Source organism: Fusarium poae, chromosome 4 (genome assembly GCF_019609905.1).
Source record: "Fusarium poae strain DAOMC 252244 chromosome 4, whole genome shotgun sequence".
NCBI classification, from domain to species: Eukaryota; Fungi; Ascomycota; class Sordariomycetes; order Hypocreales; family Nectriaceae; genus Fusarium; species Fusarium poae.
The window spans coordinates 3,569,739-3,587,857 of NC_058402.1; the positions used below are offsets into that span (position 1 = coordinate 3,569,739).

Sequence of the window (18,119 nt, forward strand, 5' to 3'; positions counted from 1 at the left end):
AAAAGTTAATTAAATAATATTCTAAATATAAATTTCTTTTTTACTATTAAAAATAAAAGCCTTAAAGTTTTAATAAGATCTTAATGCCTTTTTATAAGGTTTTTTTTCTTTAATTAATATAAAGAATTCTTATTCTTTTTTCTATAATATTATAAATTTTTCTAGTTAAATTATTTATAGCTATATAATTTAAATTATTAAAAGTATATTATTTTATTTCTTTATAAAAAAGCTAAAAGCTAATAAGCTAGCTTTAATTAAATAAAGTATACTTTTATATATAAAATTAGATTTATTATATAAATTCTTAAGTATAATTTTCTAGACTATAGAATTATTTAAGAGATTCTTATAAATAAATTAATTATAAGTTTAAGCTATTTTTAACTTAAGTAGCTATTTAAAAGAAGCTTTAGAATTATAATAAGACTTAGAGATAATTAAATAGATTTTTAAAGATAAAACTTATATTAATATAAGACTAAAGCTTATTCTTTTCCTTAAGAGATTATAAGATTTTTAAATAAATCCCTCTAGAGTAGGTCCTAATGTATAGCTAAGAACCCCTTGAAGGTCATGGGTTCGAACCCTGTTATATATACTAAAAGAAAATCTAGATTTATAATCCCTATTTTAATAGCTATATAAGGAGATAAGACTATTTTTTTAATTTTTATTATAATTATTTAAAAGTTAAATATTAATTAGATTTTTTCCTTTTCTTAATAGCTATTTTATAAATATTATTAAAAAAGCATTAAAGATAGTGGTTATTAGTGGGGAAATTCTATCGGGTCAGGACTTTTTGACGCCCACTGTACCATGTACAGTAAATGAATGCATCCCCCGTAATCGGAGGCATTAAGAGCAACCTATGGCAACTTTTGACAGGCCAAAATTAGTAGGCAAAAAAACCGAAGGAATCCACTTTGTTCTAGGCTTTTGCCATGGAAGAAAACCGTCTTGCCGGGCAGGCTTGCCTTGCCTTGCCCACGGTCTAAAGTATGCGAGTATGTACCTACGCACGTCCTTTCAATCAGTAATTATTACGATTGGAATTCATTCTCCCCCGCGTCTCTGGAGATTGTTTCTATGGGGTAAAGAATAAGAGGTTGATATAGTTTATATTCAAGTGTATCACCTTGGACATACGTTTTGGCCCTATAGTTACGTACTGTACTAATTAAAAGTCTTCATTTACCGTCCGAATCATCTTGTCCACCGTCTTATTAAAATCTCATCTGGTCACCTGCCAAACTGTGTCCCAACCTCAAAACACCATCAACAAAAGCGACTTACAATAAACTGATCACCGACAACAGCATTTGCATAAGTAGCCTTCTAAAGCAAACAAGCCCTTGCGGCCAAATATTATACTGCCTTGTTTTCTCACACCAATCAATGCTTCGTTTTCCTTGTCTTATTGTTTTTAGCCTATCGCAGATTTGGCAATGTACACCATCTCTAACTCGCCAGTCCCCGTGAGATATCGAGTTTCTGTTACCCCTTCATAACCTCCAACGGATCCACTTGATGGCCTTCGTTCGTCTTTGTCCACAAGGTTTTTTGCTTTAAATAAATCACCCGGACGTTGCGCGTGCCGTAGACAAAATTTCTCTCTTCTTTTATCCTCAATTACATGTTATCTCTTGTCAACGCTTGATTAATCTTTTGTGAATTGCTATCAGCAAGTCCTGATCGACATCGACGTCGTTATCTCGTCTTCCATCTTATCCAACTTGATTGATACAACAGACACACTCTCACCTTGCTACTTTCAGTCAATTAGCAGACTTCCAAGCCTCAATCTTCCGAGGCTCTTTCGCTAGATACATATACATATACTCTCAAAATGAGCAGAGCAGGCTCACCCGGTGCACCCGTCAAGGCGGTCCCTGAGACCAGCTACCCAGAGTCTCGAGTCCTGATTATTGGCACTGGAGGAACAATCTGCATGCAACAAGGCCCCGATGGTCTTCAGCCAACCGACAACTTTTTAGAGAATGCCATGGCCCCTCGCCCATCATTTAATGACTTCTCTAACCCAGGTAATTCTGACAATACCCTCACTCACTTACTCTACATACTCACATCTCATAGGCACCCTGCCTGCTATCCGTGACGGAGCAAAGATTCAGATTGACAGTCTTCGCACTCCGGCTACAGCATACAACCGCCATGTTCGCTATGGTATTATCGAGTTCAGCCCTCTGCTCGACTCCAGCTCCATCTCCGCCCATGACTGGGACGCTATGGCTTCCTGTGTTGAAGAGAACTACCACTTATTTGACGGCTTTGTCATTCTCCACGGAACAGACTCTCTCGCTTACACGGCATCTGCTCTCTCTTTCATGATGGAGAACCTTGGCAAGCCCGTCATTCTCACCGGCTCTCAGGCGCCCATCTTTGCTCTCCAATCAGATGGTGTCGATAACCTCTTGGGCTCCCTCATCATCGCAGGAACTTTTACAATTCCCGAAGTCTGCCTCTTCTTCCACCATCGTCTTTACCGCGGTAACCGCAGCGCAAAGGTCTCCGCGACAGAATTTGAGGCTTTCGCCAGTCCCAACAGCGAACCTCTCGCCAAGGTGAACGGCCTCGGCATTAGTGTCAATTGGCCTCTCGTCCTTCGTCCTACCTCTATCGCGAAATTTCATGTTACAAAGGGCCTTGACACTACACACGTTGCCTGTTTGCGTGTCTTCCCAGGTATCAAGCCTGAGATGATTGACGCTGTTCTTCACCTGCCTGATATTCGTGGTCTTGTTCTGGAGACATTTGGGATGGGTAATATCCCTGGTGGCGCTGATGGCCGCCTTACACAAATTATCAAAGCCGCTGTTGAGCGAGGCATTGTCGTCGTGAATGTCAGCCAGTGTGTCAACGGCTTTGTCTCGCCCGTGTACGCTCCGGGCACCGTCCTTGGCCGCGCAGGTGTCATCTTTGGTCTTGATCTTACTGCGGAGGCAGCCCTTACCAAAGTATCATACCTCCTCGCCCAGCCCAACCTGTCAACCAAGGAGATTCAAGAGAAACTCTCCCGATCGCTGCGCGGTGAGATGACAGAGATTGCCCACCAGAGCTTCTCACACCCCGCGGGCTCACTTGACTTTGCCGCATCCCACCTTACGGCAAACGAAAGAGCATTCTCGGCACTTGGTTACGCGATCGAGAACGGCGAACTCAAAGTTGTCAAGGAGCTTCTGCAGGGTGAAGGCGCACAATTACTCAAACAATCTGATTATGCTGGGAACACTGCGGCACATCTTGCGGCGATGGCTGGAAATACCGAAATCCTCCTGGAGCTGCTCCAGCAGGGCGCGAGTGTACACGAACGTAACAAGGCTAACCTCTCGCCGCTGTATGTCGCTGTCAAATCAGGCCAGGAGCCCTGTGCACAGCTTCTGCGCATTGCGGGTGCGCACTTGGCGGTGGAAGAGAGGGAGACGATGCCTGGTTATGTGACACCCAAGTACAGTCACTTTGGCAAGCATGAATTGTAATTTATATCAGACCATGCCTTCTCTTCTTCCTCCCCGGTTTGTCAGTTACGGATCGCTTGTTTGGAGCTTTTGGTTATAGTATTAAAAAAAAGGAGGGACCGATATAAGCGAAGTTTGGCCTACAGTTGGTGATCACTTGATGAGTATGGTTATACTCTCGGCGCTTTGGATTCAAAATTATGACATTCAGGACTGAATATAGATGGTATATTGACTTGCGAATTCTCTGGTACAATATTATACCCTGATGTAAGAAACAACATAACAGCTCAAGTCATCTCTTCCGCCAAGTTTACATGAACCGACGTTGAATTTCTCTGACTAACAAGTACAGGGCCTCCTCATAAACTCTCACCCAAAACGTTCCCAGTCGAAACAGACTTTAACCTCTGAGAGTCAGAAAAACATGACGACTCGTCGTGGGTCAAAAGTTGAGCCGAACTGCCGATTGCGCGACGTCACATAACGAGACTATTTCTCACAATGTTTATTTAAATAAAATTGATTGTGCTTCCTGGAGTAACGAAGACGCAACAACACCATACTGTTAGAGACAACGGGTTCGGAACTCTTCTCAATTCCTTCTTTCTTCCTCATCATGACTCTCTCCACGCCCCCGGAAAACCTACCAGACATAGACTCCAGCGAGGTCACATATTCAGGCTCCAATACGTTACCACAAGAAATAGAAGACAATAAATATGATAAGAATCTAGGAGGATGGAGGAGAATTGTTGTCAACTTTGGGCCTTCATGGTTCACCGTGGCCATGGGAACTGGTATCACGTCTATTTTGCTGCATAACCTACCTTATCAAGGTCAATGGTTATTCTACATATCTATTATAATATTCTGTCTGAATATTACCCTTTTTGTCTTGTTCAGTTGCATATCTATCGTGAGATATATCCATTTTAAAGAAACGTTGTCTTCGACGTTGTGACACCCCGGGCAAGCTGTTTTCTTTGGCAAGTGTTTACTATGTTCAATTGACGATATGTTAGACTAACAAGTGATTAGGGACAATTCCTATTGAGCTCATTACTATAATTAACATGATCGTCTTTGTATGTGTGCCGGCCTGGGGTGATAAAGCAGCTCACCTTGCCTGGGCTCTTTGGTGGATAGACATTGTAACGGCTATGACCTGCAGCCTTTACATCCCCCATTGTATCATGCACACCGAGGGTGTAAGTCAACGTGTTGAGTTTTTCCCCTTATTACTTCTAGTTACTGACACTATGACAACTAAGATTACACTCGAACAAGCCAATCCCACATGGCTTTTCCCAGTCATTGCTGACATTGTCGCATCTGGCTCTGGGGCTATAGTGGCCAATGTTCTTCCCAACGATCAACACGCTATCTGGACTGTTGTAACCAGTTATATTCTCTGGGGAACGAGTGTACCTATGGTATTTCTTATACTGGCTACGTACTGCAATCGACTCATGATCCACGATGTCCTCCCAAGTCAAGCTGCTGTGACATCTTTCATCGCTATCGGACCTCTCGGCCAAGGCGCAGCAGCCATTCAACTCCTTGGAAAAGTCGCTCTACAGATCTTTGAGAGGAACGATTTCATCCCCGTGGCGCCCATCGCAGGACAATTCTTTTATCTTAGTGGCATTCTCACAGCCCTCATAATGTGGGGGTTCGCCATCTCATGGTTATTCTTCGCCCTTGCCACCATCGCCAGGCGCGAATTGAAGTTCAGTATTTCCTGGTGGGCGCTTACTTTCCCTCTTGGAGTCTTTACTGTTTCAACCACGACTTTGGCGCAAGAGCTTCCTTCGCAATTTTTCAAGGTTCTTGGAACCATATTCTCGGTTGTTGAGACTTTGCTATGGATCATGGTGGCTTGTATGACTATACGGGCAACTTTGAACGGTAAAATCTTTCAGTCGCGCCCGGTCGAGGGGTGGGAGAAAAAACGAATGAAAAAAACTGGTGACGTTGAGAAGGTTGAAGATTCTCCAGCTTAGACGCAAGGTTATACACATCAGATATGTATCAAGCCGGGGTGGGGCCGGATGATACGGAAGACAGAAAAGGGGAGCCTCCGGGGATGTCCCACATTTCCCGTTGGTCATTGGGGAATGAACAGTTAGACTCTTATTGCTCTAGAGCCTAAAATGTAACAATCAATTGGACAATTGCCTAGTAAATATCTATCTATAAATGCCGTTAAACATGATTCGGTCCAAGTATCACAGCTTCAAGACCCGGCAAACACTCCCACTCTTTAGTTGATTGACCCAAGCTTCCCTTAGCTCCCTAATTCATGAAAGCTCCAGCTGCAGGGCCTTTCCCCGCTGAAACCTTCACTGAGCTTAGCTCGGTTGGCACTAAAGAAGCAATTCGAATCTCGACCTAGGTAAGAATGGATTACTCCACAATCGCCATAGCTAGCACCCCTGTTCCATGCATGTCTCTGTCGCCTCCCATATCCGGTCCTTAGGAGGTATCCTTATGCTGAGGCCAGATTGTCACACCCACAGCTGGAACCTGATTTCCCCATATTCCATCATCTCCACCAGCTTCTCTTTTTCCCTCCTCCTCTTCCTTCTTTCCCCTCCATCTCCCATCTCCTCGTCTGCTCTCTCTATAGGTTATATTCAAAATGTTCTTCAAGGCTTCTCTCCTTGCCCTCGCGGCATCCCACATCTTTGGCGCCGTCGCCCAGGTACGTGTCGCGCGACAGCTCCAATCGCACCAGAAGAAAGAAAAGACTAACAATCTCCCCTCATCCAGGATGCTCCTGATGCCAATACCGCTCCCAAGGCTCCCCTCAAGGCCGAGATCAAGACTACCTTCCCTGAAACCGACATTCTCGGCGTAAAGCTCGTCAACGGTCGCCCTACCAAGGCTGTCATTGAGGTCACCAACCAGGACGCCAACCCCATCCAGGTTTCCTTCGTCTCGGGCTCTCTGAACACTCTTAAGGATCTTCCTGAGGACAGCCCTCGTTACGCCAGCATCGTCCGTAACTTGACGGCCGTCCAGTACAACATTGAGGTCCCCGCTGGCGAGAAGAAGGAGCTTCCCTTCTCTTTCGCTCAGGACATGCAGCCTCAGGAGGTTCGCATTGAGCTCCAGGCTCTCGTTTCTGACTCCAATGGTGCCCTCCACGAGGTCTTGGTCCATAATGGCTCTGCCTCCATCGTTGAGGCCCCCACCAGCTTCCTCGACCCTCAGATGTATGATTCCCTTTCCTGCCATGTCCCAAGAGCAAGCTAACGACGCCTTCAGCATCTTCCTTTACCTCTTCCTCTCTGCTGCTTTCGCCGGTACTCTCTACTTCGTCTACAAGACCTGGATCGAGGCCCTCTTCCCCCAGGCTAAGCGCCCCCGCACCAACAAGAAGGCCAAGAAGACCGTCGATGTTGCTGAACCTCTCTCCGGTTCCGAGGCCGTCCCCGTTGCCGACGTCCCTGGCAAGGACTACGACGAGAGCTGGATCCCTGACCACCACATCAACCGCCCTGTTGCCCGACGTGTCAAGTCTGGCGCCAGCGCCAAGGTCAAGCGAGTTGACTAAAGAGATGGACTATCTTCTTTCACCCACCGCGTTATAATGCGCGTGTATTGTGTAACGAAGCCATGTATCAAGTTTCAAGGATTGGAGACGCATTTGCCTAGGTAGACTGGGGACGAGGGTATCATCAAGGATGATCCAATGCGTCAAAAAGACCAGGGTATAGGGTAAAAGCATCTGTTGTATATTACATGTACTACAAGGAACATCAAATAAATGATAATGATGTTTTTCACTGTTTGATGACAAGCCTCAAGTGATAATATTCAATTTGCACGGCACTTTGTGCAACGCCTGCAGCACCTGGAGTGTCTCCAAAATTAATTCACATCAGCACAATGGGATAGTTGTTGAATTAAAATTAAAATAAATCTTACTCTACCTTGATATCATGCATATAGTATCTCCGAACTCATCATGTACATTAAACCCACCTCTGGGCCCCAATTTCAATACATACCATTTCTCAAATTTGTGTCTAGTTGGCAGTACTATTCCTTCCATCGGCTGCCTCTGCTGCCAGATACCCCATGACGGCCTTTTCCTGTGCCCTTGTATCCCTCTCAGGTCCATCACCCCTACGAGCGACATGCCCAAATAGGCACTCCCACAAATCATCCTCCTCTACATTCTCACCAGCTGTTTTGTCCTTGCTCATGAGGCGTGCAAGAGAGGCTTGCTCGAGCTCGAGTGTGTTGGCAGCCTCGATATTCGCATCGAGTAACTCTGGAGTAGACTCCTTCGATTTTCCCTTATTGACACGACCCATATGTTCCATTCGCCTTTGTGCCGAGAGGTTGTAAATTGACTCCTCAACTGTGCCGGATACCAGATAAAGCCACACAGTTGTCTCGTGCATCTGACCAATACGGTCTACACGTGCGATAGCTTGGAGCTCAAGCGCGGTATTAAGGAGGGGCTCACAGAGAAAGACATGGCTTGCGTTGACGAGGTTGAGGCCACTAGAGTGCGCTCTAGCATGGAGGAGAAAGCACTCGACCGAAGCATCTTCTTTGAAACGTTTGATGCCGCCCGAGTCGTCGATGGACGTGTGCCCAATCCCGAATCGGGCGAAAGCATTCCGCAAAATTCTCAGAAATCCTTGGTACTGCGAGAAAACGATCGACTTTGCGCCGGGGTCTGATTCTCTTAGCCACATTAGATGCTTGACAAGAGTGTCGACCTTTGTAGTAAACGAAGGTCCGTCCAACTCAATATTTTGGATCTCGGCCAGCTTATCCGTGTTGAACTCTGAGTAAATCCCTGTCTTTTTTTGAAGTCCGTTTTGTTTTTGCTGCGGGCTGCTTTCGGTGCCGTCATATACCTGGTCGGGGTTGTCGCCGTGTATTTTAAGTTGCTGGGGGTTGATGATGATGTCGTGTAAATTAGAAGACTTCAGCATCTTTTTACACACTGGGCAATTATGGTGCGATTTAAACCATAGCATCATGCATTCTTTGCAGAACTGATGGCCACATACGGTAAGGACGCCGATCGTGAATGAGGTCTGACAGATAACACACATCCGTGGCTCATTTGACTTGTTTCCTGCTTCCTTGAGATGCAGAACTAACAGAGAAGTTAGCTAGTCAGATGGGAACGAGGGGCTTGTAAATCACTTACGGTATCTGTGTTTGGCTTCTGCTGCAGAAAGCTTCTGGTGAAACTTATCCTCAGTCTCCTTCATCCTCTTCTCAATTGCATCGGTAACAGGAGGGCCCTCGTAAGGGAGAACGCTGTCGGAAACAACCTGCAACTGGCGGTAATACTCCAAGCGTAGGTTCATAATGGTCTTGAAGTTGTCGACCTCTGCTTCAAGAGCCAGCTTGCTTTGTGCATTCATGGTTTCCTGTGTCGCTCTGAGCTGTCGATCTACAATTCTACCCTCTAGAATACCCCGTGTCGTATCTTTTGAGAGTTTTGAAGTCAAAGCCCGGAATTCGCTGATAACCTTTCTCATTGATGTTGAATTCGGTTTCGTCTGGTCTCGTAATGTCATAAGCTCTATTAATTTCTCCGGGGCTGGTCCGTTGCCGCTTTCTGCCAGTTTCAGCGATGTCTTGGTTTCGTGTTTGATCAGCTCATTCGTCTGTCCCGTCAGAGCATCCTGTCGATCAGCAATGACGGCTCCAAGAGTTTGAACATATACCATAAGCTCGTCTTGAATCTTAGCTGACTCGCCGTATTCTTCGCCAGTTGTTTCAGCGTCGCCTTCTTCATCAACCAGGGGTTTCAGGAGTAGCCCAACAATATGTTCCCTCCACTCGTCGATCAGATTGGCTTGGTTGTTTAATTCGCCGTACAGTGTCTCCAGATCATCAAGGATGCGGCTACTCTCGATGCCACGTTCCTCTCTGACTGTGAGGTCTGGGATCTCGACAAAAGATTGCTCGGCTGCCTTCTGTGCTAACTTGGTCATCGATCGAGTTGCTTTGCGGTGGGATTCGCGTAGAATCTCTCTGCGGATAACTTTCGCTTCGTCGTATCCATCATCCTCGAACTTCTTCATCTGATGAAAACGTTCGGAATCCGGCTCAACCATTTCAGGGTTCTCTCGAATTTGAAAGTATGCATTCGCACAGAAAAAGACAGCTTTGTGTTCCATCTCCAATGCAGATCGGAGACGTCGTCGGCTTTCGTTCAACTGTCCCTTCCCCTCAACTTCGCCATCATCATCATCATCATCAGTCTCTATACCAAGGTCATCGGCGTTGGCAACTGCAGAACCTTCACGTCTCCGGTCTCTTAATAATGTCTCAAGCTCTGTTCGCGCATCAGAAACGAGCTTTCGAGTCTTTTCGCGAACCAATTTCCAAATTTCCAAAGCCTCTTGTACTCGTGGGCTATTTTCGTATAGCTGGCCACGTGTGAGTCGACTTGACAAATAGGCCCTTTCGTCCGTTCGAATAGCGGTTTCGCTCTGTTCGAGCATTGCATCCAAGACCTCATCAATAGTTCTTATCGGCCGGTTCTTGTTGTTACCAAGTGTTCGGCGGTTATAGCTTCCAATTTCAGGGTGCAATGCAGTTTGTCTTAACCGCACCAGCCAAGTTCTCATGCTAGCTGTATGGTCATCCGGATCCCAGTCTTCCACAAGCGGTGCTCCATCGAGACTTAATAAGCAAGCTTCTGCCATATCCCGGTAAAGAGATTGATAGTGTTGCTCTTCGACAGCTGTGAAAGGCATACTGATAACATAGCGTTTTTGGGGAGGTATTACCAGCTCGTCTCTGACCATTGACTTGGTGTGTCGGAGAGTGATTTTGTTAAATAGACGCTGGAAACCAGACTTGTTCCAATGTAGTAGATGATTCCAGGCGCTGTTCATCGAGCAGTACGGCTCATATTGCAAGAAAAGCAGTAAGCCTTGGAGGTCTTGAACACTGTTCTTCACAGGAGTACCGGTGATACCCCAAGCGTTGACCCTAGGGATAACACGAGCCACTTTGGCCGCCTGGCTGTAGCCATTTTCAATCATTTGTGCTTCATCTAGGCAAATACGCCACCATGAAATTTGGGTAAGGGGAGATATCGGTCGCTGGTACACTCGGGCATGTCGACGGGAGCGTTCCGAGGGCGCAGTTGTATAGTGAAGCTCGGAAGAAAGTACTGAGTAGGTAGTGATGACTACATCGTGACCAGCAAGCTCGTTAACAACATACTCTTCGTCTTCGTCTGCGATACTCTTCCGGCCTTCATAAACGTTGACGCTCAAACCGGGAGCATGGCGACTAATCTCAGATGCCCACTGATCTCTTAGTGATGGGGGTGTCACAATCAACGTAGCTCCGGTTGGCGTAAGTTTGGCTTGGGCCTCATCGGTGCTCTGTACCAGGGGCCTTGGTCTTGTATGAAGCATGATTAAGCCGAGAACCTCCAGGGTTTTGCCTAATCCCATCTCTTCGGCCAGAATGCCGCCTTTGATTGAGGCTTCCGCTTCCCGAAATAGCGCCAGGTCTCTTGTGACGGTGTGGAGTGTTTCACTCAAGTAGTATTCTTGCCCATTCAGATCTGCAAATTTCTCGAAGTCGTATACTTTCTCTCGATCGCTAGCTGTGTATGGGACAATGCCGCCGCTTGCTTCGGACCACTGAACGCCTTCGCGCTGTAACAACCATTGTAACGACCTTTTTTGATACGGGAATAATGTTGACTCCATGGCGCCGATTTGAATAGTTTCCGCTACTTTATCGTCCTTTGGGGGGACAAAAGCAGCGTCATAAAAGTCCATGAGAGACCATCCTGATTGGAATGGTAGATCAGCTGAGGGAGAGCCGCGTAATATGAAATTGATGAGCTTCTGACTTTCCTTGCGATCCGTGGTTGATCTTTGGTGTGATTGAAATGACGGAGAATCGTTCCAGTAAAAGTTGTAGCAAAATGACATTTTAACCCGCTTTTCTCGCCATTCAAGTTTCATGTCGACTGTAGTCCATAGTTCGTTAGGACGAGATGGTCGGTTAGAGTCTTGGGATATGTGGCTCAGAATTTTTACATGGTTTTCTGATTCCAATCTTCGGAGATTGATGGTTGCGCGGAAAGGGTCAACTGGGCAATCCGGAGATGAATAAAAGAACAGCCGACTGTCACGCAAATGAACACTCATAAACTTCTCAACCTCTTTGCAGGAAACGGATGTTTGGGAAGACGCTGTGCATTGTCGGGTTACAGTGAAATTGGCTTTTGCGACCAATAGAGATGTATCTAGCTTGCGCCGCTTAGTAGGCGGCTCGGGGGGTTGCGCTGAAGGTTCATTCCCAGAGGTCGCAATCTTTACCAAGCGTTCCACAAGAGATTCTGGTATTAAATCTATCGACCAAAGTGAGCAAGTGTTCAAGAACATGAATGAAGAAGAATGAAGGTTTCACAGAAAACTTGGCTATATTAGCCCATAGGTGTTTAAACATTTGAACAGAATTTGGGTGAGAAAGATAATATTTCAACAAAAAAAATGAAATTATTGATGGTTACCAAATGATCATGTCCCACATACTATCGACACTCAAGAGAAGGTATGCATGTGCAAGTGTAAGTACTCACCGTCGATTCCAACATGTAAGTGAACACCAGAGTGTAGGGCAGGACGCCTGGCTGTTTGCTTTGCTCGAGCCATCCCTAGAATTTTTTGTTCCAAGCATTTACCCTCGAAGGGCTCTGGATGGAAAACAACACTACCCTTAAATCTGGTGGTATGGTAACTCTGGTTTGATGAAGTTGTTTGTAGGAAGAACAAAGGGTAGAGCAATGAAGGGGTGGGAGCCTAGCGTGTTCCCGCACAGCGCCAATTATGAGCGCGCCACACCTCAATGTGGCACTGTCAGCCACTTGCTGACATAATGGGATCCATTGTCAAATTTCGAGATCAACGTTCATCAGCTTGTGAGACTTTGACGTTGACTCTGGAGAGTGGCTGAACTGGTTGTCATTCAACCCATTGGATACTGTGAGTTCGATCACCATGTCCGGTTCGTTCTCAGTCTACGAATTCTAACACCATGTGTCTAGCAAAATGAAGGGCGAACGACTCAGGTCAACATTCGGCCTGCTTCTGCAGAGCGGCGGCGCCTTCTCAAGGACAGGACAAATCCGACAACTCCACAAGACACGGCCTGCGCACCCGATCCCTAAGCCAGTACCTTTTGTCCCCGATGTACCGACTTTTCTCACCCTAATCGGCCGCGGCCTCAACAAATATGCCAACAAGTTCCCCTCATGGAATGCCCTCTTCTCCCTCACCTCGCCGGAACTCAAGGAGCTGGGCATCGAACCACCAAGAAACCGCCGCTACCTTCTACACTGGATGCAGAAATACAGAAAGGGCTCTCTAGGACCTGGTGGAGACTTCCAACATGTGAAGGATGGAGAAGCTATTCTGAGGATTGCGACACCATCAGCGATCTTGAAGGACACGAAATGGGTTGTTAACGTGCCTCACGATATCGCCCCTACGGAGGGTGAATCTGCCGAAACTTCTCTCAAGACGAGCAAGAAGCCCGCAGCACGGGCTGTATCACAACTAGTGCGACCAAGCGGATACAAGGTCGTGGGCGCCCAGACGATCGCTGGACCTTATGCCAGGCCTTTGCCTGGCGCTTCAGGAGTTGTTGTAAAGGTTACGGAGGGGATGTGGGAGGACCGCCAGGGTCGCAAGATTGACGGTGGTGAGCGCAGAAGGGCCGAGACTCGGTTCAAGAAGAGGTCTGCGGAGCGAAGAGCTGAGCGTGAGGCTGAGATGTTGGCTAAGATGTAATAGTTGCACAACGGCCAAAAGATACGACATGTACATTTACTACTGTAGTTTTAGCAGATATGACTGGGGCTTATGGACAGCTGAGCAAAAGCATGTTTTACTCAAACATCGCTCTTGGATTATCTGATGTCGTGAAACGAGACTTGACCAAGATGCAATGATATATGATATTATGTTCTTAACACTACGCTACATGCTGTTGATGCCTCTTCTTGAAGGCAAACCAATACCGTATTCTCGTATCCAGGCTCTCCTTTAATATTCATTATGCTTGGGTGCTACTATTGTAAACTCATGGATTTCACATTCATGCCTGACCCTTGTGTCCCAGTATTCCCAGCATCCCTAACTTGCAGTCGAAATTTACTCTGTCACGTTCTTGGTTTATACATCTTCTTAACGTGACCCTGAATTTGTGGTTGTTGTTGTCATTGGTTATGAAACTGGGTACGTTACCCATACCCTGTACCCAGCCAGATATCTCAAATGTGCCACCTACAATTTATCAACGTTCACCGCGAAGTAGCTTATTAGTTATGAATTGCACATCAGACAACCCTCTTTCTTTTTTCAATTGTTTAAAATGCCTTGTCCGCCCACCTTTTCCATCCAATGTTGACGAATCGCCGGTGGTGGCCCCCAACCTATGGCCTTAGAGTTTTCACTATCGAGGAACCTTTGTTTGGCTCACTGAACATGTCGGATGATGGCAAATGGAAAGCCCGTCTCTCCATTGTCAAGCTCAGGTGAAGTTAAACACGATGCAATATTGCAGAGGCTGCCTAAATTTGGCTTACAACAAGATTGTGTCGCCAGAAGAGGGACGTCAATCATCATCTAATATCACCAATACAACGTATGAACAAACTAAGACGAGCTGAAAGTCACTCATTTGATTGATAATCAACCCTGAATAAACCGACGTTTCCTGTGAGTTTTCTAGCGACGGCAGATCGCCATATTGCACTGGGTCACGCACGCCCTTGGACAGACATGCATGTACCTAGACTACAGTAGAGTCACATTGTCACTTCCCACTGTACAGTATGACTCTTTTTTTATGTTTGAGAGACTGAATACCTTTGTTTCGTGTTAGTGACGCAGTAAGTTGAACCCTCCACAGAGTTATGTCATTGAAGGATGTCGTGCGAATGCGAACTTGTAATGGTTGTTACTCCTGTAGGGCTGGAAAGAGATGGTGTCGGGGCTCGGCTCGGACTTGGAAGATAGGTTTAACCTTTACATCATCTAAATGACTGCCTAGCAATGATGATAGCGACGTGTCCTTATATCTTGTCTAATTATGCATGGATATAAGACAGGCCATAATGTGGAAGCCTCAAGGCAGCGAGTTGGACTACGCAAGGCAACCATTTCAGGAACTCTCCGATAATTCCAACGGCCGCATTGTGAAGCACCTCGTTAGACGGTGTGCAAGATACTGATAATGTGCAGTATTTGCAGGAATGATATCAACTAATAAACGTGTCCAAATTCTCGGGACAGAGACCGTTCCTAATGACTTTTTAGTTGTACAGTGGTTCCTAAGTTAACGCGATGACTCTTATTGACCCCTGTCCTTCTCGTCTATGAGTACCCTAGCATGTAAGATCCGGGAATTTCGGATCGACAGTGACATAATTGCAAGGATTCAGTGAAACGAGTTCCCTAAATATTTAGTATTGGAATTGAGTTTTGAACTCACCAATTCACAAAAACAGAATTGGGTCACAAGGTAATTAAATCAATATGCCTCAAGTCAGTTGTACTTGTTTGTATCGTATAAGCCACAACATCCCATGCTCTCAATTGAGAAGGGTCCGTTTTCTAGCGCATTCCTATCATTCAGTTCCCTCGTGGCAGGAAACTAAACAAGGCTCAGCGCTCCTCTCCTCTGTTTCCTCCGTCCCCGTCGTATCTCGCTCTCGGCCCATGATACCCGTTTACTTCACCATTTCAGGGCGAATGGCTTGGCAACGCGGCTTTTCCCTTCACTAGTCACCCGGTCTCAGAGTTGACAGCCAAGGTTGGTGGGTGAATCCTGCATGACAGGGCATGACAGGTTGCGAATGCACAAGACAAGGGACCTTGCAGAGGATGCGCGTGCAGAAGATACATACGTATTCTCTTTCATTAAACAACTCTTTGACGCAGATGTTGTACGTGGGCACATACGTACTGTGCTTCCCAATTCGTCTTACTTGAATTAGCTGGACCCCAGACTATGGATAGTCTAGGGAAGGCCAGGGAACGTTTGTAACTCAGGTACTACAGGTGAGTGATTACAAGGTTTATCGAGTATGACTCCCACGCCGTCATGGGTCTAAACATCTACTGTACATGTACCTGACCTGACGTACAGTAGATGAACCAGCTCCGCGATTCGTAGACCGTGATAGTATACGCATACGTATTCTGTGCACCACGAGACCTCCTGGCCTCAGTCACCAAGGAGGATTTCGGATCTGATATCGCTTGGCAAACAACTTTTTGTCACATCCTCTACCTCCACACGCCCCTTTGCTCGCATCCCATTCGATACCTAACACCATCCTAGGCTTAGACTTTCCCGGGTACTATACTCTAAGCATAAGTTGCTCCCCCTGTAGAGTGTTCCAGGGCTGATGTGAATCCTCCTTGTTAGTCAAACGACTGCTGTAGTCTACCTATCAGACCAAGTGTAGACTCACGTCCGCCAATGGCCAAATTTCCCCTACGCATTTGCCTTGTGCCCTACTCGTAATCTCCATACGTCAATTCCGCCTACCTAACTCCGCCGTTCATCTTAACCCTCCATTACCTCACACCCAATTCGAGAAACAGTCAAGCCTCACCCCCGGTCCTGGCCGATTCCCCCGTCCCGCTGTCGCATGGGCCATAGTTACTGGGTTCCTAAGGTACAGCCTACGATTGTCCAGGGTGTGTTTCTCTAGTCTAGTTAGACTTCTTAAAAATGTTGTTGCCTTATAGATACATGTATATGGCCTTGCCCTCAGTTTCAACTTTTGTTTATGTCCTATTGTAAGAGCCTCAAGTTGAATCGACTACAAGACAAGACATAATCTCTTTACCTGATCATTGTTCATTATAACATCCCATGATCCAAGAATCAGGTGTGTCCTGTATCAGCACTCTTTGGACTATAGACTCTCTTGACAGCACCAATCTCTTTGAGCAACAACTCTGGCTTATACATCAAAGTTCTGTATTTTAGATACTATCCTGTTACTGGTGTCAACAGTTTCAATCTCTGATCCTTGATTATCCCTCCTATATGAAGTTCTTGGAGTAGATGTCCTCATCGGAGCTATCACCATCAGATCTACAAACACCAGAAATTCGCATCCAGAGTCCTTCCCCTGAGGTTGCAAACCAAGAGACTTCGACAAAGAAGAAGTCAAGCCACAAACACACCCATTCTTTAAAACTTGCAACACCACAGCAAACACGGTCAATTCCCTCGACGGCCAAGAACAAGGAAAAATCGTATCCAGTGAAGCACTCGCAACCCTCTGAAAAGAGCAAGATGGGTGGAAGCTCACGACACAGCTCGCACGGCTCTCATAGCTCACACAAGGGTAGCTCATCGTCACATACTTCCAAAAAGTCAAAGTCGACTCCAGTAGATGATCTCGACTGGTCAGAAATTACAGATCCTGAAGAGAGACGAAGAGTCCAGAACCGTATCGCTCAGCGCAAATTCCGTAAGATTTCTGATAGTATACGAGTATTCATGACGCTAACGGAACTGTCTAGGAGAAAAGGCACGAGAAAACAAGGAGAGAACAGAGCGAGATTCTCGAAACCAGGAATATGCTGGCAACAGCTATCGAATTCCTTCTGCTAGTGACTTTAGCTCCTACTCAGAACCCTCTGGTCTTCCGTGGGGCAGCATGAACATTGGTCCCTTTGTAGGGAGAAGTCAAGAGGCTGAGAGTCGACATAGCAGCAGTAGGAAAGGAACACACAGCGCAGACGACAGCTTTGCGACAGCTACATACGGGGCTTCACCTACCTACAACACGCAATGGACACAACAAACTTATGGCGAGAGCAATGGAGGAGATGATATGTACTATGACGACTACTACCTGTACAACCCAAGCCCAGAGCAATAGATTGGTATAAGGCTACTGTAAGGTCATTCCCTGTTTGTTCAAAAAGACGCCAACTAACAATGTGTACAGCGAAGCAACCAACATACAAAGATTGATGTCTCATGATTAATGCCATTATACGAAATAATATACGCACTCTTCTCCGGGACTCCTTTCGAAACACCCCGCTCTTCTATATATACATGTTTGGTATTTTTTGGGCTGAAATTCTATTATTGGAAGCGGCGGAGGCTTGAGACGACATAATACAAGACGACCAGAGATGGCCATATAGGTCGAGAAACCAACTTTAATACTAACAGGATTCTTCTTCTCTCTTTAATTTTTCCTCTTCTATTTATAGATCATTCTGTAAGATACTGTTACTTATTGTACTATATTACTGGCGTTAGGAATGGGAGTGAAGGGAGGATAAACTCCACACAATCAGATAAACACTTGATTCCTTGACCCAATAATACCTCAACTGCTTATATGCCATTTGAATTGCTACTCAATAGTCAAGCTGATGAATCAAAGTATACTCGATCACAAGAAGTACGTTGGTGAATGAGAACAAGCTGTCGAGCAAATGACTCCAATGCAACAGGCTCATAACTACCCGAGTCCCACTGCCGTCTGTATATGAGTTCCTTCCATTTGAATTGACTCACTCGAAAATCCTTTTTCGGATCTTGAAAAGTGCCTACCTACTACCTACTAACCTACTA

The 18,119-nt window shown here is 45.9% G+C and overlaps 6 protein-coding genes across 6 annotated transcripts; 5 read left to right on the forward strand and 1 right to left on the reverse strand.

Annotated features, from left to right (window-relative positions):
- Nucleotides 1-1,852: 1,852 nt before the first annotated feature.
- Nucleotides 1,853-3,503, forward strand: FPOAC1_011203 (uncharacterized protein; the record flags this gene model as incomplete). Its single annotated transcript, XM_044855586.1, has 2 exons — nucleotides 1,853-2,048; nucleotides 2,101-3,503. The coding sequence occupies 2 exons, from the start codon at nucleotides 1,853-1,855 to the stop codon at nucleotides 3,501-3,503; spliced, it is 1,599 nt and encodes a 532-aa protein (XP_044702899.1).
- Nucleotides 3,504-4,744: 1,241 nt separating this feature from the next.
- FPOAC1_011204 (uncharacterized protein) lies at nucleotides 4,745-5,488 on the forward strand (the record flags this gene model as incomplete). The annotated part of the gene is made up of 1 exon (XM_044855587.1): nucleotides 4,745-5,488. One exon carries the CDS (start codon nucleotides 4,745-4,747, stop codon nucleotides 5,486-5,488), a length of 744 nt encoding a protein of 247 aa, XP_044702900.1.
- Nucleotides 5,489-6,126: 638 nt separating this feature from the next.
- Nucleotides 6,127-7,044, forward strand: FPOAC1_011205 (uncharacterized protein; the record flags this gene model as incomplete). The annotated part of the gene is made up of 3 exons (XM_044855588.1): nucleotides 6,127-6,189; nucleotides 6,258-6,703; nucleotides 6,756-7,044. 3 exons carry the CDS (start codon nucleotides 6,127-6,129, stop codon nucleotides 7,042-7,044), a joined length of 798 nt encoding a protein of 265 aa, XP_044702901.1.
- A 475-nt stretch (nucleotides 7,045-7,519) lies between these two features.
- Nucleotides 7,520-11,461, reverse strand: FPOAC1_011206 (uncharacterized protein; the record flags this gene model as incomplete). The annotated part of the gene is made up of 2 exons (XM_044855589.1): nucleotides 7,520-8,610; nucleotides 8,665-11,461. The coding sequence occupies 2 exons, from the start codon at nucleotides 11,459-11,461 to the stop codon at nucleotides 7,520-7,522; spliced, it is 3,888 nt and encodes a 1,295-aa protein (XP_044702902.1).
- Nucleotides 11,462-12,550: 1,089 nt separating this feature from the next.
- On the forward strand, nucleotides 12,551-13,291 carry FPOAC1_011207 (uncharacterized protein; the record flags this gene model as incomplete). The annotated part of the gene is made up of 1 exon (XM_044855590.1): nucleotides 12,551-13,291. One exon carries the CDS (start codon nucleotides 12,551-12,553, stop codon nucleotides 13,289-13,291), a length of 741 nt encoding a protein of 246 aa, XP_044702903.1.
- Nucleotides 13,292-16,583: 3,292 nt separating this feature from the next.
- FPOAC1_011208 (uncharacterized protein) lies at nucleotides 16,584-17,409 on the forward strand (the record flags this gene model as incomplete). Its single annotated transcript, XM_044855591.1, has 2 exons — nucleotides 16,584-16,995; nucleotides 17,048-17,409. The coding sequence occupies 2 exons, from the start codon at nucleotides 16,584-16,586 to the stop codon at nucleotides 17,407-17,409; spliced, it is 774 nt and encodes a 257-aa protein (XP_044702904.1).
- Nucleotides 17,410-18,119: the final 710 nt, after the last annotated feature.